This window comes from Ascaphus truei, chromosome 9 (genome assembly GCF_040206685.1).
Source record: "Ascaphus truei isolate aAscTru1 chromosome 9, aAscTru1.hap1, whole genome shotgun sequence".
Lineage (NCBI taxonomy): Eukaryota > Metazoa > Chordata > Amphibia > Anura > Ascaphidae > Ascaphus > Ascaphus truei.
In genome coordinates, this window is record NC_134491.1 from 10,860,389 (window position 1) to 10,888,204 (window position 27,816).

At 40.4% G+C, this 27,816-nt stretch overlaps 1 protein-coding gene across 9 annotated transcripts in view; it reads left to right on the forward strand.

Annotated features, from left to right (window-relative positions):
- Nucleotides 1-27,816, forward strand: part of RALGAPA1 (Ral GTPase activating protein catalytic subunit alpha 1) — a 234,572-nt gene that overhangs the window by 80,765 nt on the left and 125,991 nt on the right. For 3 of the 9 annotated variants that reach the window (XM_075613327.1, XM_075613329.1, XM_075613332.1), the window contains exons 12-22: nucleotides 1,682-1,816; nucleotides 1,936-2,084; nucleotides 3,121-3,250; nucleotides 5,444-5,681; nucleotides 5,980-6,141; nucleotides 7,791-7,931; nucleotides 13,003-14,334; nucleotides 20,901-21,022; nucleotides 23,092-23,308; nucleotides 25,285-25,449; nucleotides 25,726-25,863. In XM_075613327.1, coding sequence (XP_075469442.1) covers nucleotides 1,682-1,816; nucleotides 1,936-2,084; nucleotides 3,121-3,250; nucleotides 5,444-5,681; nucleotides 5,980-6,141; nucleotides 7,791-7,931; nucleotides 13,003-14,334; nucleotides 20,901-21,022; nucleotides 23,092-23,308; nucleotides 25,285-25,449; nucleotides 25,726-25,863 — 2,929 coding nt within the window. The remainder of the gene's footprint in view (nucleotides 1-1,681; nucleotides 1,817-1,935; nucleotides 2,085-3,120; nucleotides 3,251-5,443; nucleotides 5,682-5,979; nucleotides 6,142-7,790; nucleotides 7,932-13,002; nucleotides 14,335-20,900; nucleotides 21,023-23,091; nucleotides 23,309-25,284; nucleotides 25,450-25,725; nucleotides 25,864-27,816) is intronic. The other 6 variants (XM_075613328.1, XM_075613333.1, XM_075613334.1 and 3 more) reach the window with 6 other exon arrangements.

Sequence of the window (27,816 nt, forward strand, 5' to 3'; positions counted from 1 at the left end):
TCGCTTTCTGGTATCTCACCCCTCAATGACCGGCGCTGTTCTAACCCACCTGTCAGTCAACGGTGCAGCTGCAACCCCCCCCCCTCACTGACTGGCGCCTAGTGAAGCAGTATGCGCGCTGTAATCGGCTGCAGCACTGACTGACAGGTTAATCACTGTAACACGGCAACACCTTCCCGTCTCTTTAGAACTGTCAGATTTGGGTACAAAAATGAATCAATTAACCAGATGTAACCCCTTGAACATGTCAATGCTATTGGTGTATTCTGGACTTATAAGGATTCAATCCTTTCAACATGTTTTCTCGCCGTTTTTGCTTCCACATTGCTGTAGGCCAGTCATAAGCTGCTTTGGTCCTAGGGAGGATTGTCCATTTAAGTGTAGTGTCATGTAGAACGCACTTCTCCATCCAGCTTCGTTCTAGCTGCTGTTCTTCTGTCTTTTGCATTGCAGCAGCTAGAAAGGAGGTAGAAAAAGAATCATGCTGGGTGTCTCACTGACCGCTAACGAAAAGTAAATTTCGGAGCAGTGACCGCAAAAAGTCAATGACGCCTGTGGCCGACTGATGGTAATTCTGAAATATCAGAAAATTTTAATATTGACTTATCTTTGTTTTTTTTTTATTATTACAATACTATTATACCAGTATGTTCCCCAATTCTAGGACCAAACTTAACTAATGCCTAGAGATGGGCAAAATACTAACAGACAATAGTGTTGTACACCGTAGCTGTGTTGGATCTGGAGAAGTGTCGATTTGTATCAGGCTGTGCTTCATAAATAAAGAGAGCGTTAACAGAGGTTTTGAAAACTCATCAGTATTTATACAGTGCTCTGTAGCAGGACACAACATAGCTGCCTACTGCCTGTCAATAGCAGCTGACTTGCTAGCACCCAGTTTTGTCCAGCCAGTTAAGCTTACCGGAGACTGCGTTCCTGTTAGATTCGGCTTCTGGAAGCTGTAAAATAGGAGAAATTTAAAATATTTCTGGGAGACAACACAATACTGCAAATTGGTCTGACATATTGGTAGGCCATTTGAAAAAACTACAGATGCAGCGGCCATTATTTTAACAAATCACGCGTTGTATACCTCGGAATACCCATGTCATGGCGCGGGATTTCTTCCAACCGTACCGCGTTAAGACGCGAGTGCAGAAAATGGCATTTTAGAGTTCTGTTTTTTAAACACCTGCAATTGTCACAGTTGCACAGTACTGTACACATTACAATTCATTCATTTAATTTCATTGCACACAATCCATGAAATTCAAACAAAACAACTGCGATAAACACGTGTGCCTGGTGCGATTGGCCGCATTCATGCCGCGTGGAATACAGCAGCGCACATGAAAACGGCGCCGTTATTTGTTAAAATAATTACCGCTGCATCTGTATTTCCTTCAGTATACACTATTTGTAAACAGATCAATGAATGCCCTCATTCTTAATGAATGAACCCCCCTGTCCCATCTCACTCATTCAACTACCACATTAAAATGTATTTACTGGAACAATCACAAAAATAATCATCAGCAACCAATACCCACAGAAAGCAGCTTTTCTGTGTTGGGAGCGCATTCAGGATGAATGGACTATAGTATAACATCTTAAGCCTAGAAACTCTTCAAGTCACATTTTTCTTTTCTGCTGAACTTTCATATGTCTGCTTTTTTCATAGGAGAATATGACAGATCCTTCTGGACATATCCGAACCCCCAGCTGGACCAAAAACTACCAGGATGCCACTAGTAAGCTGACGGAAGCAGAGGTGATGGACAAGAGTGTCCGAGCAGGGGCTCAGGCCGTGTACCAGGTTGGGATAGATGTCATGTTAATACATTTGCTACCTTGCTGTTACTGTCTGGTTTGCGTGGATTCAGAAATACTGAAGATCCTCCCACTTATCTGGTGTCTAATTTTTGCTCTCTGCAGGTTTTCATTGTGAATGCTGCAAATATAATTTTGCTTGAGCCAGCCAATGAGAATAAGATTCTGTTGAATGAGCACACGGATATGTGTAAGAGAGTTCTGAACATTTATCGTTACATGGTGGTACAAGTCTCCATGGACAAGAAGACCTGGTAACCCTTTCTAAATACTTATATATAACATGTAATACATGTACTGACATATATTGTAGCAAAGAAAAATTGATGGTGGCTCAAGAAGTAAAATATCAGACATTGTAATGTTTTTAAAGTACGTCAGGGCTCCAGTGAACACAAGTTGAAAACAAACTTATCTACTATATACACTGGTCTATATATCAAGGCAAAAGGGGTGCGATCTTTACATGGTAGATGAAGTTGAAAAATACATATGTCCATCAAGTTCAACCTATAAACAGACAACAAATGCTTATCCTACAGTACATTGTATTTACAGTATTTTGATATCAAACGAGGAGGCAATACATGGCAATCTTGATATCTTAGATACTTGCGGGCAAGTGTCATACTTGCATAATATCTGGCAATATATCAGATTCTTTTACACATAGATATAAGTGAGTAAATTGAGTTATAAAATGCCTGGAGATATTGCAAAGTCTGTGATTTGGTACATAAAACATTTAACAATGACTGGGTATGTGCACAGAGTATTGGATTCTACAACATGCGTAAAGTTGGGTGTATTTAGGAAGTCGTCCTTGAGGGATTTTCGTGTGCGTGTTAAAGCGGCAATCCACGCGTGTTTTTAATTTCATTTTAATGCAGGATTGAAACAGGGGGTCTCCGGAGCTGAAACCCATTAATTTCAGCTCCGGGACTCCTTGCTTCCGGAGATACAGACCTCCATAGTTGGTGCCGGTAGCCGCTCCAGGGTTCTCATGGCGGATTTTCAAACCTCCCGAGCCCTGCGGATCAATAGGAAGTCGTGACGTCATTAGGTTCAGCTTCCTATTGGCCCATTTGATGTGGGAGTTTTAAACTGCTGGGGGTTACTGGCACCCCCTTCGAAGGTAAGTATCTATAGAAGCAGGGGGTCCCTGGAGCTGAAATGAATGGGGTTCAGCTCTGGAGAGACCCCCTGATTCAATCGTGTATTAAAAAATGGGGGAGAAAACATAAACTGGCAAAAATGGTTCCTTTTAAGTGAATCTTGCTTTGTGCATAGGATGCAGCTGCTGCTTGTGATGCTGAGGGTCACAGAGTCCGTGCTAAAGATATCACCACAGGTTCTTCTTCAGTATCAAGGCAGGAAGAATCAGATCCTAGCTGGGCGGCTGGCAGGACCCCTTTTTCAGGCAAGTCTTCTGCTATTTATTCTGTGTTAGTTGGAGATGCCTAATGCAGTATGTTTATTTTTTTGCATTTGTTCATTGACTATCGAGCATACATCTAAATGTAACAGGCTTCACGTAGCTGTGCCAGTATCTCAAATATCATGTATCAGCAGTAAAACTGGCGATTTCAAGAATCTGGGCTTGAGCAAATTATCACATTAAGGGGCCTATGCAGAGAGCAGCGAATTTAAAAATTGGCGGGGGTAATAAAAAGTAGCTTTTTTGGAGAGTTTTATTCTCCATTTGCAGAAATGTGCGAATTCTGCAAGTTATAGCATGAATGCGTGTGGCGAGTTTAAAATGGAGAGATGCGCGCTGCAGAAATGTGTTAAAAAAAATCGCGCATTTTTTTTTTCCTTTCTTATGGCCGGCGAGCTCCAGCTTCTTGCCAACTTTTCTTGGCGGAGCAAATTGTAGAAAATCGCGCCATTTTATTGGCGCGAACAGCCGCTAGATGCCCTTCGCGCCTCTCTGAATTAGGATATTTTTAAAACTGGCGAGATGTAGGTTCTCGCCAGCCGCGCGGCGAGATTTTCAAATAGAAAAAAAAAATGGCGCGTTTTACGTACCTCGCTATTTTCAGCTGTTTTTTGCGCGATTTTCTCCGAAAAATGGCGAGATTTTAAATAGTGCTGCTCTCTGCATGAGGCCCTAAGTATGTTACTAAATCAGATTTGCTGTACTAGCAGTTTCTATTCACTTCAGTGGCAGTAGCACAGGTAACACTGCTTTCACAGCTTAGTAAATCTGGCTTTGTTCTCAGTAGCTGCTGGCTCTGTACTTTCTAGCCCAGTGATTTCCAACCTTTTTTTGGTTAAGGAACCCTATGTGAAATTCTGAGGAACTCCCAGCCCTCTCTAACAGCGTGTCTGACATCGGATGCATTGTAAATTCTTCTGTATTTGTTTTTTTTAAATGACCTGAAAATTACAGGGCACCCTTTAGGGATGCCTGGGGAACCCAAGGGTTCCTATGAACCCTGGTTGAAGAACACTGTTCTAGACTTTTTCTGTAGAATGTGGAAAAACACTGTTCTAGACTTTTTCTGTAGAAAATGCTTAAAGCATAAGGCTAATGATTTGGGAAAAACAAAGGCAGCAGAAAATGATCAGATGTAGTCTTAAAATCAACATTATCTCCTCTGTACATTCATAAAGAAATTGTTTTCCAGAACTGTGCAGGTTTTTGCAGCAGCAAATGGGATACATTAACACTCTATTTGTGCCCCAAATGTACCGTAACAAACCTTTCTATTTAAATAACCCAGTTCTGTACACTTCACACGTGTTACATTCTGCATACTTGAGCTTTTAATTCCTGTTCTGGCTACTTGTATTTTAGGAATGTATAGAACGCCAGTGCATCAGAAAAACAAGTCCTTGTAATGTAATAAACTGCAGTTGGTATTAACTCCTTTGAATGTACTGAATGTACAATAACGTTGCCCTAATAGGGTTAGGGGACTAGTACCTAATGCCAACGGCACCATCAATAAGTAGTACAGACCAAAGTCCCATAATGATAATAAGGAGAAAAACAGGGTACAGCAACCCATAAAGTAGACTCACTTTTATTTTTCCTGGAGTGTCCAACAGTAGATGATTGATAGGCGTGCAATCTCCCAGGTAAGCAGCAGGAACAGGTAGGAAAAATGGCAGTGCACTGCCAAAAGGAACAGAAGGAGGCTCACGGTTTGCAAAAACAAAAGTTATTTATTGCATAAAAAAGATGGACTAAATGTCCCCCCTAAGTCACAGCACAGGTTCACCAACGCGTTTCGGGCAGTATGCCCTTTCTCAAGATGTCAACCTTGAGAAAGGGCATACTGCCGAAACGCGTTGGTGGACCTGTGCTGTGGCTTAGGGGGGACATTTAGTCCATCTTTTTTATGCAATAACTTTTGCTTTTGCAAACCGTGAGCCTCCTTCTGTTCCTTTAGGCAGTGCACTGCCATTTTTGCTACCTGTTCCTACTTGTATTTTAGTCTCAGCAAATTAGTTTACAGTATTCCGTTTGAAGATGACAGTTTAAGTTGGTAGGCTTAGGGTTAACAGTTCCTGCGCCCTTACATTTCATGCCCTCAGAGGGTGTCTATTCTGTTGTTCTGGGGGGCCTTGCATACCAAACTTAAAATTCTTTCCTCTCTCCTCTCAGACTCTTATCGTGGCATGGATCAAATCAAGCCTGCATGTTAGTGTGTCCCGGGAGTTGTGGGATGACCTACTGGCGGTGATGTCATCACTAACTTATTGGGAGGAACAGGCCACAGAGTGGGCTCACACTATGGAGACTTTGACCAAAGTACTGGCCAAGAATGTCTACCACCTTGACTTGAATGAGCTGCCTCTAGACAAGCTGAGCGAGCAGAAACTGAAGAAGCACAAGGGCAAAGGTCAAACACACAAATTATATTTGCATTTGGCACTGCAGATGGCCACCCACCACTCACTTGCTATATTCACTTTAGAATTAGCTGTTTGTGTACAAAATGTAGTAAATCCCTGTTTACATTCAACAGCCCAAGAGATCTGGTTTTGCTTGGTGTTTTCGTGCTAGATTGGATTTTACAAGCAATGAAGGGATTGACACAATTTAGTATGGCTGTGCATCTAATGTAGTCAACTTGATGAGTGACACCACCTTGATGGCTTCTCTGTGCTTCTCCCCCCTCCCCCCCTCCCTGCATGCAGGGAGTGGCAATGAATTCCAGAAGGTGTCTGTTGACAAATCTTTTTCCCGTGGCTGGAGCCGAGAGCAGCCTGGCCAGGCTCCAATGCGCCAGCGCAGTGCCACCACCACAGGATCACCTGGCACAGAGAAAGCCAGAACCATTGTGCGCCAGAAATCAATTGGTATGTAAACCCCCAGAGCATTGTAGTGTTGTATAGCCTCGTGGCAGATACTGACCAATGCAGTTTATGGGTGCAGTTGAATACTACAGTTGAATTTGTACATGCCCTACAGGCACCACTGAAAATGAGGAAGTGTGTTATTACGAGGTTGCAGCTCAGTATCTACTTATTCTGATATAGCCGATGGTGCATGCAGCATCTTAGAATCTAAAATCATACATTGCTAATATAAAGATAATTCATAATTTCCAGTAGGGTGATTTACTTGAACGGCTGTTAAACTAGTTGTGACATTGTAGCAAACAGTAATATCCTAATACAGCAGTTTTTACCAGCAGAAGAACAAGGTTTGACTACACCTTGTATACAGTAGGCTCTAGGCACCCATTACTCATTAGTTTAATGATTAAAACACTGGGAGTAGCCTTTTTATTTACAAAACATATTCTACAGCCATAACGGTTTGGGGTTTCAGTGCTCGTGTATTTGAAGAGTTGACATTTAGTAATGTAGTTAACCTAGTCACTGCCATATGCTGTGTACGGTATGTCATATGCCCATACATTTTGTTGCATATGTGAGCAATCCTCTAGTTACATTCACAATAATATATTGCACATTCTTACTCTACAATTTGTGCGTTGAATAGAAGTTCTCTTTTTATAAACAATTATTGTATAAATGCATCAACGTTTTTAAACTCAGAGTTTTAACAGATCATATCACATGCTTGTGTGAAACAATATGACAAGACATTTGGGGGCTGATTAGCGTTTAAAATTAAAGTAATGGGGTTCAGAAAAATTAGGCCCATGTGTATCAATGGAAAAGTGGTGTCATTCTGTGGTAAACCGCACCATATGTAGCAGAGGAAGGAAAAAAATGATTTCAATGGGATTTTGCTGCAGTATTGCACCACTTTTGCATTGATACACAGATCCTTGTATTTGTAGTATGATGTTTTTACAGTATATTCTTGTGAGTGTATGAGGAAGTGTGAGGATTGCTTACACCTACAAAAGTTTGACACACAGAAAGATATAAGAAGTCAGTGACACTGCACTATTCACATGAAAGTAAGATTCTATAATAAGTTATTCTAAACCCTACTGAGCTCCTCTTGTGAGTTGTATGTCAAAGTTAAAGTGCACTTTTTACTTACAATCACTTGAGCTCCTTCTCTTCCCTATATATGAATGCCACTACATACACACTGCATCTCCTTTGTGTATTTAATGGACTGCAATATAGAGTGATCAAAAGCCCATATGTGACCATTGGCAACCTCTGTTTCCTTGTGTCTGTCGTATATAATTGTGCTTTTATTCTTTGTGGTATATTTCCTCTTCTTGCACTGTTCTGTCTTCTCTCAACTGTCTTGTCTCTTTGTCATAGCTTTGCTATCTCTTCTCAGTGTCCTTTTTCTGCTTTTCTGTACCGCCCCAACACCTCACTGTACCTCTCTCTCTGCTCGGAAGGACGCAGCATTAAATGTATGCTCTCTCACTTTCACATTTCTTTTCTTCTTTTTCACTTTCTGCCTGCTTGTGGTTTTGCAGCCTCTCATTAGTCCACTTTTCTCTTCCCTCTCCGGTCCCTCTTCCCCCCGATCTCTCCTCTCTCCCTCTTTCTCTCTCTTCTTTTCAAAGCCATGAGGAGCCGATCCATTGGTGACAGTGCCCTGCCATCCGCCTCTATCCGCAGCGCTAAAAGTGCCCCTGTCCTGATTCATCCTTCCAAACCCCTTCTGCCTGATATTGTTCTCACTCTGCTTTCCGATGAGCTGTCAGGTAGTGGCACCTCTGTCTGCACTCCCACTGTCTGCAGCCCTTTTAATCATACTGATAACCTTGTACCATTGGGGGATGCTCGTTTATATTGGTTGATACAGGAGGGTGGAAATAGTGCTGCATTTTCTGCCTATTGTGCACGCTTTCTGACTAGTTCAAGATCCAGTATCTTATTTACTCAAACACAGGAATTCTCAAACTTGCTCATGCTCAACTTAAAAGCCCCTCAAAATTGGCAGCCGGAGGACTTCTCTATTTGAGTTACAAATCAGAACTGTTGAGCTGTTTTTCAGATGTCTTTAGTTTGGCTGATTGGTTGTGCTAACTTTTAACGGACCAACATTATAGATTTACGTTGTAGTATACAGAGTATTCAAAACCTTTATATGTTTTTAAAAAAAAAAATATTATATTCAGATGCCTCTAGCTAAACTACAGCGTTTCTTGTATTCACGTGAAGCTGTAATACTGAGAGATGGTAGATCCTAATTAATGACCCATCAGTATGATTGTCCAATGTATTACTATTGGGCTTTTTAACTTGAAGTGGCCCCTTGGACAGAGCTTCTGATAATTTCATTGTTGATGCCTAGCCAGCTAAGTGCAATTTGTTCACCCTGAAACTCGCATGTAAGCTAAAGTAATGTACTGTAAATATATATGTACAGATACATCAATGCTGGCTAAATGTTGAAGTTTATTTATAAATCTTTAGATATGTCCAAATAACATTATAATCTTGTGCTCTTCTATTCCTAACTTATTTTGATCTGGCCCCTCTGGATAATCATAATGTATGATCTACAAACGTTCACTATCATTTTTTGTAGAGAATAAAGGGCCTATATAACGGAGGCTCTCAACCTTCCCATTCTTCAAGAACTACATTTGAAAAACATGGGTTTATAACGTCACAAAGTCAAAAAACGTGGAGTTTATAAATTTATAAACAAAATTTGATTATCTTGATGTCATGAACAGTAGAACTACTTTTTAAAGCAAACTTTGACCATTGCTTCTGATGGAACAGGCAGAGAAGAACAAAAAACATCTGAAGAGCAGCCTGGCACAGACCAATGTGATTACATTTAAATCAAAAGTGTGTTTTCAAAGCAATTTAAGTATGTTTGCCCTCTGAATTATTAAGAGCATTGAATATGCCCAAATGTAATCAGGAACAGTTTGAGAATACCCATTGTCAATAATAACCTTTTTAAGCATTATTTATCCTGCTATTTAAGTACTAACATTTGTCTTATTGTTATGTTGGCGGATTGATTATGTATCGAACATACTAATCTTTTGTTGCAGCAGTTGGATTGTGAGTTGAGGGAATCTCTGTTACAAATAATCAATTGGCATTGATTATCTGCTTACAGAATCTAAACAAATTGTTGTCAAATTGACTCAACACAACAGTTCAAATTTAAGATTGCCCCCAGAAAATGAAAATGCCACAGTGTAGTGATTCTTGGATTAATATACTGTTTTAACTCTCCAAAGCGTTAATTAGACAAAGGGTACTCCTTACTCTACTATAATAACCAGTATAAAGGCCACTTCTGCAAGACAGAACTTTCACCCTCTTTGCTGCCACTAGGGCTTGAAACCAGTAAGGCACCTAAATAGGCCAGGAGGTACTTTACAGCTGAACCACTTCACAATTATCCTATGTTTTCCCTCATCCTTAGCCTTCTCCTTCTGTAGAACTGTGATATCTGGTTTACTGTTTTAAAGAATGTTTAATTTTCCAAGAATTGGCACTTCTAATGTATTGCAAAACATATTGTTCATACTGTTGATGAGTTTCAAATTTATTTCTACAGATTATGAAAGGGATTATATCACATTTGCACCACACAATCTAGCAGGTATCTAATGCTCAATTAATCGCTCTTGGGGCCCTATTCAATAGACCCTGATAAGGCAGCTTTTGCATTGGAAAGCTTTTCAAACAATTTTACCGAATTCAATACAAATTAAATATGCATGAAAATTGGCTGAAAATCTTCTTCTTTGCATATGAAAATAAAATGATTAAATCACTGAATAAAGATGCAATTCAAAACTCGGATAAAACCCCAAAATAAACAACGAAAAAAAGCAGTGAATAAGAGAACTATTAAAAACTGTGATAAAAATACCTGACAAATTATTTTTTTTATATATTTAACCACAAAATATTTGATGGAGGACTCAAAACATTGTGGGACTTCACGATAAGTAGGTCTATTTAACTGTAGGTATGTTTCTGTAAACAATGCAACATTATAAACTCCCCTTTTAAGGTCCTGCCACGCATTCCTCTCATTGGGAAAGTATATATAAATCCCAGCACATCTTTTTAGGGTTTTTAGTACTTGGGGAAAGACATCTAGACTAGGATGTAAGCTGACATGCCCCCTACTGCAGCCACAGTAAACTTAAAATACCCAGCGGCTAAGAAATGTAGAAAGCTCAACAGTTTGACTAAACTATTTACTGCATTATTCCAATCTGTCATTGGTTTGCGGTCGGATATTAGATCCTCATACAGAGCCAGAATACTACATGTGCTCAAATGATACCCCACTAGGACCTCCTGTTCAGGAATGCCTAGGACAATTTGTCTGCTGTGGCAGATCCTCCTCTTCCAGCTGCTCATCCCCTCTTTCTCTTTCTCACCCTCCCTTGGCCATTTGTGTTTTGTTGTACATTTGTGTTTTGTACATTGGTGTTTTGTTGGCACTGGTTTATTATTTCATCAAGCTAGAAGTAGAAGAGGACAAAATGGTCAAAGCACAATTGTCAGTTCATTGAATAGGGAGGGCCCTTAATATTTTGTCAGCTGCCATTATCTTGGATTCAGAACTAGTTTCTAGTATCCCCTTAAATTGACAGGGGGGAAAAAGTGAAATGTATATCATGATCTTTTTTTTTTTTTTTTTAATATATAAAGAAAGGAAAACCTGTTATATAATATTCATGCTTATCAGGAAGTTAAAAAAAAAAGATTGATAATTTAGGGCCACCGTCAGTCTTATCAAAAATAAGTACAAATACAGCATTTAGTTACAATAGAGATATGACAAGTTTAAAAATATGGAAACATTCTTATACTTATCAGATTTTTTGGGAGGTGGCAACCGCCCACATTTTATGCCACAGCCATTAATGAACTTGGTTCTAGGTCCCATTTCCTCTTTAAACACTGGAATAACCAGCAATTATAGGGTTACTTCAGCCGGATGAAGGACTTCAGTGAGAGAGGTACTTTCATCACAATCAGACGGTGAAGCTAAAAGCAGATCTTGGATTTAGAAGATCCATTACTTTACTGTACATAATTATTTTACACCGCAGAAATATCTTTACCGTGTCAATGTTTTTAAAAAGGACCTTTTTTTATTTGAAATGGGTTAAATCAGTCAAGCAGTGCAGATTTACATGGCCAAGTAAAGCTTTCAAACATACAGCGTGATTGGTTATTACATATTTATGTAAATATTGCTAGCAAATCGGTTTCATTTCCCCAGTAATTTAATGCATCCTTTGCTAGTTACTTCACATTCTAAAATAAGGAGTAAAGTGAGGCATGAGCCTTCATAATGTAAGAAAATATCTCATTTTCGTTTTATTTCAAAACAATATAGTGGCAAGGCATGTCTGGTGTCCTTTTTCTAATACTGTATGGTGATAAACCAGCGAACCTTTCATTGGAATGTGGGCGGCAGGTACTATACTGCTGGGGCGGCCAACTCCAGTCCTCAAGGGCCACCAACAGGTCAAGTTTTCAGGATAGCCCTGCTTCAGCACAGGTGATTCAATCAGATCCACTGAAGCAGGGATATCCTGAAAGCCGACCTGTTGGTGGCCCTTGTGGACTAGAGTTGACCTACAGTACTATACTGAATGCATTTGGGTTGCTTAAAGGTGTTGCCACCAGAGAGCTTAATAGTTTTAGGCATATTTCCAGTTCTAGTTACGTCATTATCGTTAGTTTGAGCTATGTAGAAGTCTTAACCGTAGAGACAAGTCTACCATAAACTGTGTAATCCATCGCGGTTTGAACTCGCATTGTCCACGCCGATAACTTGCTCGTATTACAAAGTTGAGGGAGCGCAAAGTCAACATCTGCTTTTCATTTCCATATCTGTGTAAGAGGAGATTTTTCACAGAATATAAACTTTGTTCTGGTTACAGAATGCTGATTTGAAACAATTTTTTTTTTTAGTACAGACCAGGTAAGGGTAACTAACATTCTTAATTTAAGAGAATTGAATGTGCTTAAGTTTACCATAACCAGGTAAAGGAAGTTACTTATTGAATTTTCTACATATACAGTAATTATAATAACAGTTTATTGATAGGCTCAACATATCCTTGAAAGTGGTGCAGTTAATAATAGATTTGCATAGTACTGTAATTGTATAGGACCATAAGAATAATGTATTTGCCTGGGTAATATTAGTTATCAGAACAACCTGGAATATACGAGATCCTATTTCTTTTGACTTGCAATTGGCATGACATTACGATCTCTCTCTGGCAAGAGAGACCAGCTAGGGAAAATGTGTTTGCTTTAGCTTATGCTTTTTCCCACGCCTCTCCTATGCATGCTGACTGTTTTGTGGAAACCTGTGTATACTAACTGTACGGCCTACTTGGTTTTGATTTGTTAACCCATGCCTCCTGGAGAATTCTTACATGGCAAGCGAGCAGTACCTTTAAGTAAGTGCCTGCTCTTCCTGTATTGTATTGCTTAGCTGTGTATAAAGAAGTCTGGGCACATCCATAATAAAAAAGTAGTAGCACTCAGCATATCAAATACAGTAGGTTAAACTTGCTCTCTTTGTATGAAAGACTTTGAATAGTAGCTCTTGAGTTTTTATTAGCTTTTGATGTGACAAATCAATTGTAAAATTCTGTTCTTAATAGAGGAGCATAGCCTTCTTTCTACACATCTGCAATGTTTGATGTTCCACGACCTTACTCTTCTGTTATAAACCATATAGGCACTTAACGGATATATTTTGCAGGCACTCCGTATTCCTGTTCGCACTTATACTTTGTTTTGTTTCCTCTCTGACAGATATGGACGATGCACCTGTTTCCCGCCCTCCACGGGTCAGACACTACTCGCAGAGTGAGGAGACCACCACCGAGACGTTTGGAGCAGTGAATGAGGAGACATCAACTCTGCCTCGTAGCAGCAGCACCTCTGATATCTTGGGCACCTTCTTAGCTGAGAGAGCCAAAGGTGCAGTGCCTGTTTCAGATAGTCCCTCCCCCAGGGCCATGGACCCCCCTTGTGCTAACCCACACTGCCAGGAAGCATCCCTAACACAGGTCGATGGCAGCATTTACGATCATCTATGCCAGTTGGCTGGCTCAGCTGGACTGACAGATGCAGGAATGGAGCAGGGCTGGTATGAGGAGTTAGAAGGTGGAGACCTGTTGCCCAGTCTAAGGGAGTATCTAAAGGAGCAGGAAATGCATGGGGAGTCAGGAGAGAAAAGGATGACAGGGTCCGGAACAATATTTCCCTTGTTGAATCACAAAGTTGATCATTCTGACCAGACAGAACTAACTCGAAGGGGAGACATTCATTCAGTATTTTCAGTGGGGCACAATAATACAGCTACCTCCTCAGAGCAGTCTGAGAGTAGTTCAGGAGGGGAGGGACATGCAGCTAGGAGAGCTGGAGGGAACAGGATGATGCGTAAAGCAAGGGAAGTTCATGTGCGAATCCAGGCGAATGGGGAGGGATGTGAGCATGACAGAGGCCTGGAACACGGGGACCGCAAGAGAGGCATAAGTAGGCAGCAAGCAGCCGAGGAAGACGAAGCTTCTGACTGGACATCAGCCCAGTCTCATCAGTCCTCTGGCAGCGAACATGGGGCAAACATAAAGAATATTTGTGAGTCTGTAACACACAAGGCTAAAGCTATGCGTCGGAAACGCAGCAGCGTGCAGGTCACTTTCCGTCCATCCACCGAGGCGGTACTTTTCTACAACTCCATGGAGAACAAAGAAGCCCCTTGGAGGGTCAGGCTGCGGAAACTAAGTGGTTTAAGCTCCAGCTCCTCCATTGTGGCAGAGCCAGGGAAGTCCACTGCGTATGCAGCTCTTGGTGCTGTTAGGGTAGCATCAGGAGTTAGCCAGTCAGTCAGTAACCACTCAGAGGTATCGCCTCCTCTGTCACAACTGCAAAAGGAATGCGGCCGCATAAGGCCGAGGTCCAGCAGTCACGAGAGAGCCCCATCCCATGCTTCTTTAGGCGGTGTATATAAAACTGTTGTCCATGCTCTCTCAAAACCTAAGGCCACCGTGCCCCTGCAGAGGCAGCAAAGGATGGCAGCCGAGGCTCCACTGAAGGACCTGTACGGTCATGTTATGGGCTATTTTGGAAGGAAGGCAGCAGGTGAGATCCCCTGCTCTGGGAAGTTTTCCCAGAGCGCACGCAGAGATGCAACACCCGTTTGGCTTTGTATTGCAACCGAAAAATAAAACCCAGCTGCCAGCAATCAAGAACTTCTTTTGGGATGACTTGCTTCTTATTCCTCACCTCTGCCTTGTTGACACCCTCTCTGGGATCTTTGCATGTGGCTTCCCTGTGGCTGATCTATCCTCTGACCGTGTTCTCCTCCTTACCTTTTCAGCAATTCAGCTTGCTTTACTAATATCCCTCCCTTGTGAGGCGAGTGCTACAACCTGTTTGCTTTTGCGTCCTGTCAATGTCCAGAGAATGATCAGTTGTGTCAGTTGCTGTGTCATGCATACACATCTTTGCGTACCAGTGACATATAACTCATCATAGCATTGTTGTCTTTGATAGGTAGAGTTAACAGAAAAAAACACGTTTTCATAACAGATGGGAGACCACGTGTGAGGTGCTAATGTGAACCATGGCATCTTCTGTGTTGTGGCACTTGGCTTATATATTTTTGTGTGTTTATCTCCCTGTTTCATGATCTCTATTACTCAGGTTTACATCAGTGTATGGCTCTATCAAATCATCACACACATTCTACTTTGCCATTAGTTTATTGAACTTTTAATCCAACACCCACCTCCTGATTCCTGACCCTATTGAATTATAACCTGTTAATACATGCCACCAGAACAACCTATGTTTACCTCATCTATTCCTGCCACCTAATTTGTACCACTCTCAGCACATTGCACCCACCTGTACAGAGACCCATACAACTTCCCAAATTTCATAAGCACATATGTTGCAAGATGTTTGTAAGGGATTGGCTTGATAGCCTTTGAAAAGGTCTAGAAATGGCACGTTGTGTTAGTGTTCGTTAGCACTTGCTTTCTGTGTCCCCTCTTGTTACACAGAGTTTGTATGTTTGTCTTTGGGAATGCTGGTATCTGGGAATCCGTATCTAGTTGAACTTGAAAGATAAAGGGGGTTCCTGTGAACTGCTTTCCTGATAAAATAACAGTTGCTGAATGAGGAAATGATCTTGTTCAATCATACAGCCGATTTGAAGAAAGTTGAATTTTTATAAGGTCTTGGCAACTGCTGCCCACTAAAGATCAGCAGTACTTGTTCTTTAAGTATTGGCACCAGTGACCGTCATTTGTTGATTTAAGACAACAGTACTTTTATTGCACTAATTGCTCCCTGGCCCTATTTCTACACATAACCAGATAATTTAGCCACACAGCTCATTGAACCCTGGTGCCTGGTTGTCCCTTGACCCATGAATATCCCAGTAGCCTTTACTGCAGCCTCTTCCACTGGAAACGTAACCCACAACTTTCACTGCTTTAAAATGAGAGCCCCTCAGCTTTGCTCATACTTGTGAATATAAAATAGGCTGTCCATTGTAATGCATAGCGTCTCAACTTCCAATGGGTGGTATCAATCCTACATATTTATAGTCTTTGTCATCACACTGACTTATTTCAGTTACTGCATTCTTTCATCAGCAAATACATTTGTTTATTGGAACACTTCATTACATGTTTATAACATGTAATACTGCTATCTTGTATTATTCAATTAGAATTTAACTAACCTACTACACATGTTTATTCAACTCTGTGGTTCTCAACATTGTACTCATTTATTTATAAAATGCTTTACCAAAAAGTAATACATTGCAAGTTACCTCTCATTTTCAAGTATGCCCTGGGCACAATTTTATAATAACAATACAAGGTTACATTAAAAGAATAGGGTTATATAATATATTTAAAGACATTGCATGAACAGTAAAGATAATATCTATTATTGGTGTATATGTTACATCGTTTCATAGTGGATGAGGTTGAAAAAAGACATACAGCCATCACGTTTAACCTATGCTAAATTTAGATGACAGATACTTTATCCTATATTTGTACTTACAGTATATTGGTCCAGAGGAAGGCAAACAAAAAAAACCCAGTAAAATATCATCTAATGATATCTCATAAGGGGAAAAATAAATTTTGCCAATCAGATTACTCCCTGGATCAACATCCTTTCCATGTTTACTTATTTGGTATATCCCTGTATACTGTTCCTTTCTAAAAAGATGTCCAACCTATTTTTGAACAAATCTATTGTATCTGCCATCACAGTCTCCATGAGTAATGAATTCCACATTGTAACTGCCCTTACTGTAAAGAACCCTTTCCTTTGTTGCTGGTGAAATCTCCTTTCCTCCAACCTTAAGGGATGGCCCCGAGTCCTTTGTACTGCCTGTGGGATGAATTGTTCTTTTGAAAGCTCCTTATACTGTCCCCGAATATATTTGTATCACATCCCCTCTTAGACGCCTCTTTTATTATGTAAAGAAATCTAATTTAGCTAGCCTCTCCTCTTTATTAAATGTAACCGTTAAAGACCAGATTAAAATGTGAGACAGTTTAGTTTTGAAAGAATTTAGACTGGTAGCATCTTGGAGAATCTCTGGTAGATTATTCCAGTTGTGAGGTTCACGGTAAGAGAAGGAGCAGCTGAACTCTTGGTTGAACTTTGGGACTGTGAACAGTCTTTTGGTGTCAGATCTCAGATGATAAGTGCTGCATTTGGTCAGAAGCTTGTTCAGATAGACGGGTAGCTTGGCCAAAAAGTATTTGAAGGCAAGACAGGAAAAATGAACTTTGCGCCTAGACTCAAGTGATGACGAATCTAGTTCTTTGAGCATTTCGCAGTGCTGTGTGTTGTAGTTACATTGTAGGACAAAGCGGCATATGTCGTTGTAAAGGGTGTCTCTAGTTTGCCAAGGTGAGTTTGGGGGGCTGTGCCATATACTATGTCCTCATAGTCTATAATTGGCATTAGCATCTGCTGTGCGAAACGCTTTCTGACCAATAGACTTGGGGAGGATTTGTTACTATAAAGTACACCTAGTTTGGAATAGGTTTTGAATGTCAGGGTATCAATGTGCAACCCAAATGTTTAATGGAGTCAAACCATATGCCTAGATATTTAACACTATTGATAAGTGCTGGAACGGTGTTAGAGTTCGTTCTGATCAGTAGCTCTATCATTGGAAGCTTTAGAAATGTAGCCTTGGTCCCAAGTACCATTGTTACAGTCCCGTCAGTATTTAAAACCAGTTTTTGTGAAATCCAGTTTTCAAGTCCCAAACTCAGATTGAAGTATGTGTCCAAGGTCAGACAAGCAAGGGCTCTGTGCATATAAGATTGTCATCCGCATATATGTGCATTGAAGCTCCCTTACAAGCTGTAGGTAGATCATTAATGAAGACTGAAAAGAGTTTGGGCCTCAGAATAGAGCCTTTGCGGTACACCGCATGTGACATCAAATGGGTTTGAGTTAGTCCGAGATTGACCCATGTTGGGATCTACCTGATAAGTAGGAGTGAAACAGTTTAAAGTGTGTTCCCTTATTTCAGAACACTGGAGCTTGTATAACGTGATCAACATTATCAAAAGCCTTTGAAAAATCTAGAAATATTGCACCAGTAAGTAGTCCTAATTCCATTCCACACTGGTTCTCATTGCAAACTTTCAGGAGGGTAGTTACCGTGGAGTGTTTAGGGCAAAAGAAAATGTGCCTTGTATAGTAATCGTTTAAGTGGGATTAGACACATTTTCCATAACTTTGGATAGTATTGGGAGAAGAGAGATTGACCTTGTGACGGGAGCTTTGTGACAGGCTATTAATAATACACACCAAAATATATATAACTGGGTTGAACTAGTACGAGACTTAGATATGATAAAATATAATTTATTCCTTGATAAAGGTGAACACACAAGATATACAAATAACAGGCAAAATATGGACACTCACTTAAGATGGAAATGATGAAACAGTCAAATCTAGACTGGCAGTTCATACAGCAATCTTCATAATCCCAAGAAACGAAAGACATGAAAGACAATAGCCATAGGCTGAGCCTGGTTCTTATACCATTATTTCCCATTGAACACAACCTAAACCCAGCCCCTCTCATAAATCAGCGGTGAAGTTGACAGTTTTCCTCAAAGTAAAACTCCTCCCACCCAAGGACGTTTACAAACTGCTTTTCCAAGCTAAATAACTTCATAACTTCAGTTTAGTAGTGCCTACTCGCATGCGAGACATATTAATACATTCCGGCACGCATGACGCTCCCAACGAGACTAAATATTACAGTATAATATTAAAATTAAGAGAGATATTAATATCTGTCTCTTTGAACCAGCTAAACATCAGGTGTTTGTATTCCTTATGTGCCAATCAGTCCCACGAATACACATATGTAACTTTTAGCATGTTCAGCCGAGGACATCTCATAATATTCTTATATTTAATACGGTCACTCATTCTGATCTCTCCTTGGGTAAACGCACCCCTGGCCCCAATCAATAAATGTCTTTGAAGCAGATTTTGGCTTCCATTGAAGTGTGAAGTATCACACTTAAAAACATTCAGTTTCTTGTTCCTGCCTCCAACATAAACAATTAGGGCAGTTACCTTTTGGTCACTGGTGCTATGTTTCACACCCAATGCCCCAGCCTGGGTCTAGCTGTCTCTAGCAATATATGTTAACATATACCAAACCCCCTCTATACCTTTTCACACCTTTTCACACCTTTTCACACCCAACTTCAATCAAGCCTGTTGAAGCCCAGATTTTTCTGAAAAGACGCACCACATTTGTATTTTCTTAAACTGTATCTCATTAACCCCTTAAGCCCCAGTGTGTGTGTGGTACAGACACTGGCCAGAAACAATACATTTATACACATTTGGATATTGAAGCAAGGCAAAACACATTACTGGACCTCAGTCCAGCTAACCCCTTGCTTCCCTGATGAGAGTAGAGGGTGGCCAAATGGGGTTGTAACCCCTTAAATCCCGGGCCAAATCCTCCCCATCGTCACAGACCTGTAGTTTGAAATAGTGTTTTTGTCCCCACTTTTGAAGATTGGGACAACTCTGGCAGTTTCCCAGGTCTTTGGGATATGGCCTGCAGACACGATAGAGTTGGCTAGGGAAGCAAGCGGTATGGCCGTGGCTGGGGCAGAGAGTCATAGGAACTTTGATCCCTCTTCCTAACAACTTGCAATCTGTTAGGGGAAAATACTGAGTTTTGAACAAGGTTCTCATATTTCTTACAGTGCATTTACTAAAGTACAGTACTGCCATTCTCTCTTGCCATCCACAAAGGTAAAAATGAGTGGTCGACGTTGGTGGCAAGCAGTGGATATTTTAGTTGGAGCAACATCAATGTTCTCATTGAAAACCTTTTCATATATTGCATTTAAGAGTGCATCTACATCTCATACAGTTCCTCAAGATTGTCTATTAAATATCATACATATCTAAGAGCAGCAATATCCCAGAGTGTTTTTTATTAAACTGCTGCACTATTTCATGGAAACGCCCATTGAAGTCAATAGTAGTTTCTGTGAAATAGTGCTTCAGCACTTTCACAGTTTAATGAATAATACCAAGTATTTAGGCTAATATAGTGGCTTTATCAGTGTATGAATGTTAAGTTTTACTATAGAGTCTAGACGCACCATGGTTTCGGAGATATTGCTCCACATTTTCCTTCTCTTTTGGCGTTTCACAGTGGTATTGCCTTTTAATGTTTTGTCTGCCAACAAAAGAAATGATGCAGTGGCCAGCTTTGCTACTAAGATGAGAAGTTTGGAATGTCTGATCACTAGAATTGGTATTACAAAGGGAAGCTTGCCACTTCTATATGGCAGACTTTGAGGTTCATAACATTGTATCATAAGACTCAGACACATTATTTTTAGTAAATCTGTCTAATTTATTCAATAAATGGACATGCCTCTGTTAATGTATAGACCTACCAGGTTGCTCTAGTTTTGTTACATCATGGATTGTGTTTTCATTGCGTGCTGTTTCTTCCACATACTCCATACTCCACATCTCAACACCTTTACCACTGGAGCAGTCATTCATTCTAGTCTGCCACAGGTTGTTATTTACTGGCTTCTCTGTGCGAGTCCGGTTGTGAATTATTGAACTATACAGAAGCCCACCGAAAACTAATAGGACAGAACTGAAAAGTTGCAAGAGAGTTTCTAAACGCATTGAGATTGTGTAAAGTGCTTCTACTAGGGTAAGGCAGATGTGGATAATGAGAAGGCTGGCATTTCAGATATTCAACAAGAACTTGAGTATGAGTAAAACTACCCAACTGAAATCGAGGCAATAATCTTTATGCACCAAGGATATTATACCCTCCTCTTTCCCTCCAGTGCTTCTTCGAGGAATGCCCTTGCTTTTGGAATTTCATTCAAATTTGACTAACTCCTGCTTTTTATTGGAACAGTATGAAGAATTTCAGCATTTACTAATCCCCTCCCTCCCCCCCCCCCCCAAACACTGTATCAGCTACAACAACGGTGATATCCTCTCCTAATCGCATGCCGCCCTCTTAGCAAGTCTGTTTTTTTAGTTCACTTTGGTACCTGTGGTTCCCTGCTTATGTTTGCTTTTTCTTGATGCCACTTAATGCACAGGTTATAAGATACTGTTCATTTATTTTCTAGCCAACAAAGAAGATTTAAGTCCCCAGCTAAATGACCTGGACAGTGAAATGAACAGCAGCTCCAACATCCCGGATCTTATGGATGAGTTTATAGCAGAGAGACTGCGGTCAGGCACAGCTCCGGTGAGAATGGGGACACAGGAATGATGTACTGCAGTAGTGGCCAACTCTAGTCCTCAAGGGCCACCAACAGGTCAAGTTTTAAGGATATTCCTGCTTCAGCACAGGTGGTTCAATCAGGGGCTCAGTTGAAGATTGAGCCACCTGTGCTGAAGCAAAGATATCCTTAACCTGACCTGTTGGTGGCACTTGAGGACTGGAGTTGGCAACCCCTGATATAGTAGATCTGAGCCATAAATGGATTAAAGCACCACATTTATCTCTTATTAAATTAATTAAACCTGTTTACAATGATGAGGCCTATGCATGTATTTGTTCGTCTGTATATACTGTATTTATACACACATACTTGTAAGACTTACACTTGTAGGTTCTATATATTACAAATGACAAAAATAGGGATTTATTCTATACATTCCATGTACTTGCCAAATTTCTACAGAGAGAAAAACTTAGATAAATAATACCATATTTTAAATTGGGGATTTATAAAAAATAAAAAAAAAGTAAAAATTAGCAATTTATGTTCCCGATATTTTTAGATTTGTAGTATGTATGTATATTTTCTGTACCGTGGAGGTTTTTTTTCACTTTTCTTTTTTACTCTCCATAACTGCGTGTGCGTGCGTGCGCGTGCGTGCGTGTGTACATGTACTGTATACATACATATATAAAATATTTAATGCAAAAAATCGGTTCTATCAAGAACCTTTTTCAAGCTGTATTTTTGTCAGAACTGTAATGTTTTTTTTTTTTTTTCAATCCAATTTCTTTTGTTCACTTTTTTTAATAATTTGTTCAGATTATCGTTATCTATTAGGATTTAGATTAGGATCCAATAACATTTTAGGTTTGCAATATGTGAAAATCCAAAGGCGTTCACAAACACTTTCTCGCCACTGGTATGTGTATATGTATATAATTAGTATGTGTAATATGCACTGAAATAAATATCTTGTGGCGCTTATATCCAGAAATTACAAAGAGATATGTGAAAGGGAGAGAAATGCTACAACATGTGGGACAGAAAGATAGGTTCACAATGTTAATATTGAATTCACATCCGTATATTAGCATATTTTATAATCGGATAGGATAATTGCTTTCATTTCGAGAATAAGTGTAACTACTGTATATTCTGCAGTAAGTAACCTTGCATATATGGGGAAACCAACATGAATTAATGACATTTAATAAAAAGACATTTAAAACAAGTTTGACGCTTACAAAACAATCCTTAAAAGTCTCTTGTGAATTTAATTAAACTAAACTAATTATCCTATCTGGTTATAAAATCTGCTAATATATGGATGTGAATTCAATATTAACATTGTGAACCTATCTTTCTGTCCCACATGTTAAGCATTTCTCTCCCTTTCACATATCTCTTCTTAATTTCTGAATATAAGCGCCACGAGATATTTAGCTCACTGCATATTTTAAGGAATTGGAATTCCTTTATCTTGGGCTGCTATTATCACAAGTAATAAGGTTATTCTCACTTTTTTGGACTTTAAGTATATCACACTAATATTGTATTACACAAGATATTATAACTTGGACAATCAAGGAGAAGGAGCGGCTCAGTGAGTAAAGACACTGATTGGCACTGAGTTTGAAACATGGTTCAATTCCAGGTGTCGGCTCCTTGTGACCTTGGGCAAGTCACTTTATCTCCCTGTGCCTCAGGCACCAAAAACATAGATTGTAAGCTCCACGGGGCAGGGACCTGGCCTGGAAAATGTCTCTGTAAAGCGCTGCGTAAAACTAGCAGCGCTATACAAGAGCATGCTATTATTATTATTATAATAATATTACTGTTCTAATTTACCTATATCCTCCAATATAGTTGGCGCCTACAATCCTTTATATTTAGTATGTGTAATTGCAGTTTTTCGAGAGCTTAAGGGCTGCACAAGCCATTGAGGTATAGCATGGTGCCAACCATTATTTTATAGGCTTATATAGAGCAACATTACAGTATTGGCTGCAGAGAGTGGAGGGAGATGTTTAATGTGTTAAAATATCAAAAGAAGCCCAGAAAGCAGTGACATATGTTGCGTGGTTTTCAGACTCTGGCCCGCAGAGGGAGCAGCCCGGGTATCCTTGAAGTTCCCAAAGACTTGCCGGACATACTTAATAAGCACAGTCAAATGCGTCCAGCTGATGACCCAGGTGTCCCTTCAGAGTGGACGTCTCCCGCAAGTGCAGCCAGCAGTGACCTTCTTAGCTCAGACAGCCATTCAGACTCATTTAATGCCTTTCAGTATGATAGCCGGAAGTTTGAAGGTAAGTGTCCTCAGTAGTTTATTTTGTTGGTTTCCTCCTCATAGGGTGATGTGTATGGTTTAATATGCCTTTAGCAGTGTGTTGAAAACTACCTCATCCGTGGTTTGCAGTAGAAACTAAAGATGCTACGTGTAAGGTCTGCACAGTATGTCTTCCCCTGGAAGTTCTAATCCTGCTCCCAGACACAAAGGCTAAAATGCACAGAAGAGACCGACCAGTAAAGAAATGAGGACACCAGTGTAGAGAGAAACCACTCGTACACTTACCCAAGCATACAGTATAGAGATGGACTTTTATACAGATATAGATATATATATATATATATATATTTATATATATATATATATATATTTTGGAAACACCCAGTGTAGAGGCTGACATTTTACGCAGATATCCTTCATCAATGCGTTGGTTGTTTGTAGGAAAGCTTTAGCCATTTTAGTTTATTTAAATCTAGTTGGGAGGTGACGCTACAGAGATTTCCTTTCGAAATGGAGGGGTGACTACGTACAAGGATAGATTCATCTACTGTAGTTGATGATTCTCTTGCCCTAATAAAAAAAAAATAGAAGAAAGTCATTTTAATGGTAAGCTTTTGTGGCAATTCTTCAGAAAGGACTCTGAGACACACTGTCATAAGCATACATTCAGATTGCCAATAATGTCATAGTATAATAATGATATTATACTGACAAATACAATATATATATACACACACACACATATACACATACACACACACACTAAATTTAGCACCCAGAAATAAGTCGTCCTATCAATATAAGAACACCCAAGGAGAAAGCAGAACAGTTCTTCTGATATAGGAACATTCAAGGCAAAGACAGACCTCTCCTCCAGATAAAGCAACATCCATAGCAAACTGCTGTTATAGAAGTAGGACTGCCCAGCGCAGATGGATCATTCCTACAATGATAATGAGTAGACAGATTTGCCTACAAAAAAAAAAATGCCAAGAGCAGGAACATACTGTATGCTTCCTAATGATGAAAACACCACAAGTAGATAGGCTGATTTTGGATGGTCCAGATTATGAGCAGACTCCCCTCTCCCTTATGACACACACAGCAGTGGCAAACTCTACTACAGATGGAACACACCAAACAGGATCCCTTATACATATACTGTAAAGGGACACACAGAGCAAACACTGTTGGGATTGTGTAGGTTTATAACACTGAAAATAAAGATGAATCTATCCTATAGATGTAAGAGAACTCCCAAAACTGAGATGTACCAAATCAGTAGATTTGAGATAACTGAGAACAGATGCAGACTTCTCAAAAGCAGTTTGAGTCCAGGTCCCCAGTGGCCGCTGCGGTGAGTGCTACGGCGTGCGTGCCACACACCACAGCACAGTCCTCTATAGGGCAGGCCCCAGTGGCTGTGTGTGAGCGCGCATAGCACTGACGCGTACGCTGACAGGGAAGACAAGAATTTTGTATTCCCGTGCCGCGATGTGATCACGTGGGTGGCTCACACCAATGGAAGGGCAGATATGCCCCGTCACGACAGCGCCCCCCATCATGGCACCGCCCTGCGCACTTCCCTAGAGCTCCCTACAGACCGCCGATCGCGGCTTTAAACTGTGCACGTGCTGCCAGGATGCCAGGCGCGCATGCAGCAGTGAGGACTGGGGCCGTAGCCTAAAAATCCTGTTCAGGAGCAGCCTCCATAGACCAAAATGAAAACTGCCTCTGAGAAGAGTCCCTGCTCAAAATGTTCTTCTTGCTTCTTTATATTCTAATAGATGCTGGTCAGGGTCTCTGTCAACAGGATGCACTATAACTTGTTTTCAGGTTCGCTCTGTTTACAGGATATTTTAGTAGTTACTTTGGAATGTATCTTTTCATGAGCTAAGAGCTGTAGATTAATTTTTATCTCCAGGATATTTTAGCAGCTGCCTATGGAGTGTTGTTGTTGTGGTCTGCCTGTGCCGAGTGCATCTTTTCCTCTAGCAGGTTTCCCATTTGGTGGTGATTCAGCAGTGCCCATCTCCCTGGAGACAGATGCTGGGTCTGTGCGGCTTAGCATAGAGGAACAGGACGCAAGTCTTACAACGCTCCACATTGACTCTGAAACCAGCAGTTTGAACCAGTGTGCAGATGCATTGATTGTGACAGGTATGCAGCCTTGGAAATATATGTATGGTTTACTGCAATTGTTATGTTGTTTGATCTACTACTGTAAGCGTACTCAATCTTGTCATAGGGTTTAACTTTGTGCGAGGAACTTTAAATTGTAAAAGGCAGTATTTTTCCCTCATGCCGTGGAACCTCTAATTTATTGGCATAATACAAGTCATTTGCATAGTTGTTTTATTGTTCAGTTCACTTGCACTTGCCAGTCTTTGAGCTTACATCCTCCCTCACCTTGCCCCCTATTCTGCTTCTCCACAGGCTCTGAAAGTGCTTCTCCTGCACGGTCTGCTCCAGGTTCACGGTCTCGGTCTCCTTCTCCCGCAGCTCTCAGCTCTGATCAGGGAGAACTGCATGAAAAGCTTCAACATACAGTCCTGCAAACTCCCGATGATATAGGTGAATGCCATACATTCTGCATCTTATCTGATTTGATTCACAAGCCCTACTGTAGTTATGTAGGCCAACTGTCTTTTAAAGAGTCAATTCTTTGTTATATGGGGAGCGCAGAATCAAACTGATAATATAAAAAAATATTGAAAACATTGTGCAGTATGTCTAAAATTAAGATCAGATGCAAATTCTGAGATTACTCATATGATGCCAAAACTCACATGGCCCCAGTATTAAAAAGACAGTGTGTCTCAAACAGACAAGGATCAGCAATCTTCCCTTTTATATTGGTCTCCTTCCAGCTCCCTCTTAGCTGTGATGAGGTATAGCTGCTATATAGAACAGCAAAGCAGAACTACCAGAGCGAGAAGAAAAAATACACAATGGGGCAGATGGTTTTCCAAATTGATCAATATATGAAAAGGATTTATAAATGTACACTCGCATTTGATTATTTTTTTTAAAGCGCATAATGTGGATAATGGACTCTGATAACATCCCACTGTAGGCTTCCAGATGATATTCTCACTGTTGCTGCATCCAGGTTTGGCGCCGGCTCTCACTTCACGTCCCTTCCGGTATCGCAGTCTGTCTCTCAAAGCGTCCTGGGTACTCGTCAGCTGTCCTCTCCTCCACACAGTAGAAAAGCGGTTTTACGCGTTTCGCAAATGATTTCCTTATTTGCTTTGAAGAGCGCTTTTGCAGTGAAGGAGCAAAGACACGTGGGTAGACTGAGAAAGGGTTTTTATTCGGTCAACCCAAGATGAAATCCACACAAATTAAAAATAGCTTTAAATCAGCAAAAGGAAGAAACAAAAAATCGGTCCATTGAAGTGCTGCACCCTTTGTCATATAAAGTCCCTGTAACCTTGTTAAAGCATCAGGGAGATTTCACACTATAGATCCCCTAGGTTTAGTGACATTCGTTCAGGGGGTAAAACAGACCTTTAGTAGCTGTTTCAGTTTAGATCAGACTTTCAGCAGCAGGGTCGCAGGGCAGCTGCCTTCCTGATCAGGGACAGCCCATAGTGAGCAAAGCTGTCTTTTTTTAAGGGCTAACAATGCAGCTGTGACCTTGCTAATTACTTCTGCTTGCTATGTTTAATTAGTTCTCTGCTGGAGTCAGCAGCTACAGATATGTTTCCCACACATAGTTATCAGACAGGCTATCCACCCTGCTACAAGCGCCTTGGTGGGTTTTCTACGTGTAATATAGGTTCCCTAAGATGCTTCATGAACCACAGTGTATGATTTACAGTTATGCTGATTCTTGGTGTGAAAGTACGTGTGAACCTACCAAGAATGCAACTTTTGGCTTCCTACACAAAAAAGAAAAGGGGGGTTACATAGATGAAAAAATAAATGGCAGAGAAAATACATGTATTATCTGTGATTAACAAGTTAGTGGTGCATAATAAATATATAAGTTAAATTAAGAGAGGAATCAAACAAAGGGTTATTGATGACATTTCTTCAAAGTTCCCAAGTGCAATGAAACTTCGAGCTGGAATATCTTGAGAAAATAGTTTGTGTTTCTATTAGCATGGTATGCCATTTCCTTATTAAGGGAAAGGGACAAATAGTTTTGAACCAACATTTCTACAACGCCTATTGTATTTAGCAGGTTGTACAGCCAAGCTTTTGTATTTTGTGTGGTTTATCTTCTATCTTAAGTCAATTTCAATCTTTGTAAAATATTTCATAATGAGATACAGGTATACCCCGCATTAACGTACGCAATGGGACCGGAGCATGTATGTAAAGTGAAAATGTACTTAAAGTGAAGCACTCCCTTTTTTCCCACTTATCGATGCATGTACTGTACTGCAAACGTTATATACGTGCATAACTGATGTAAATAACGCATGTGTAACAGGCTCTATAGTCTCCCTGCTTGCGCACAGCTTCGGTACAGGTAGGGAGCCAGTATTGCTGTTCAGGACGTGATGACAGGCGCAT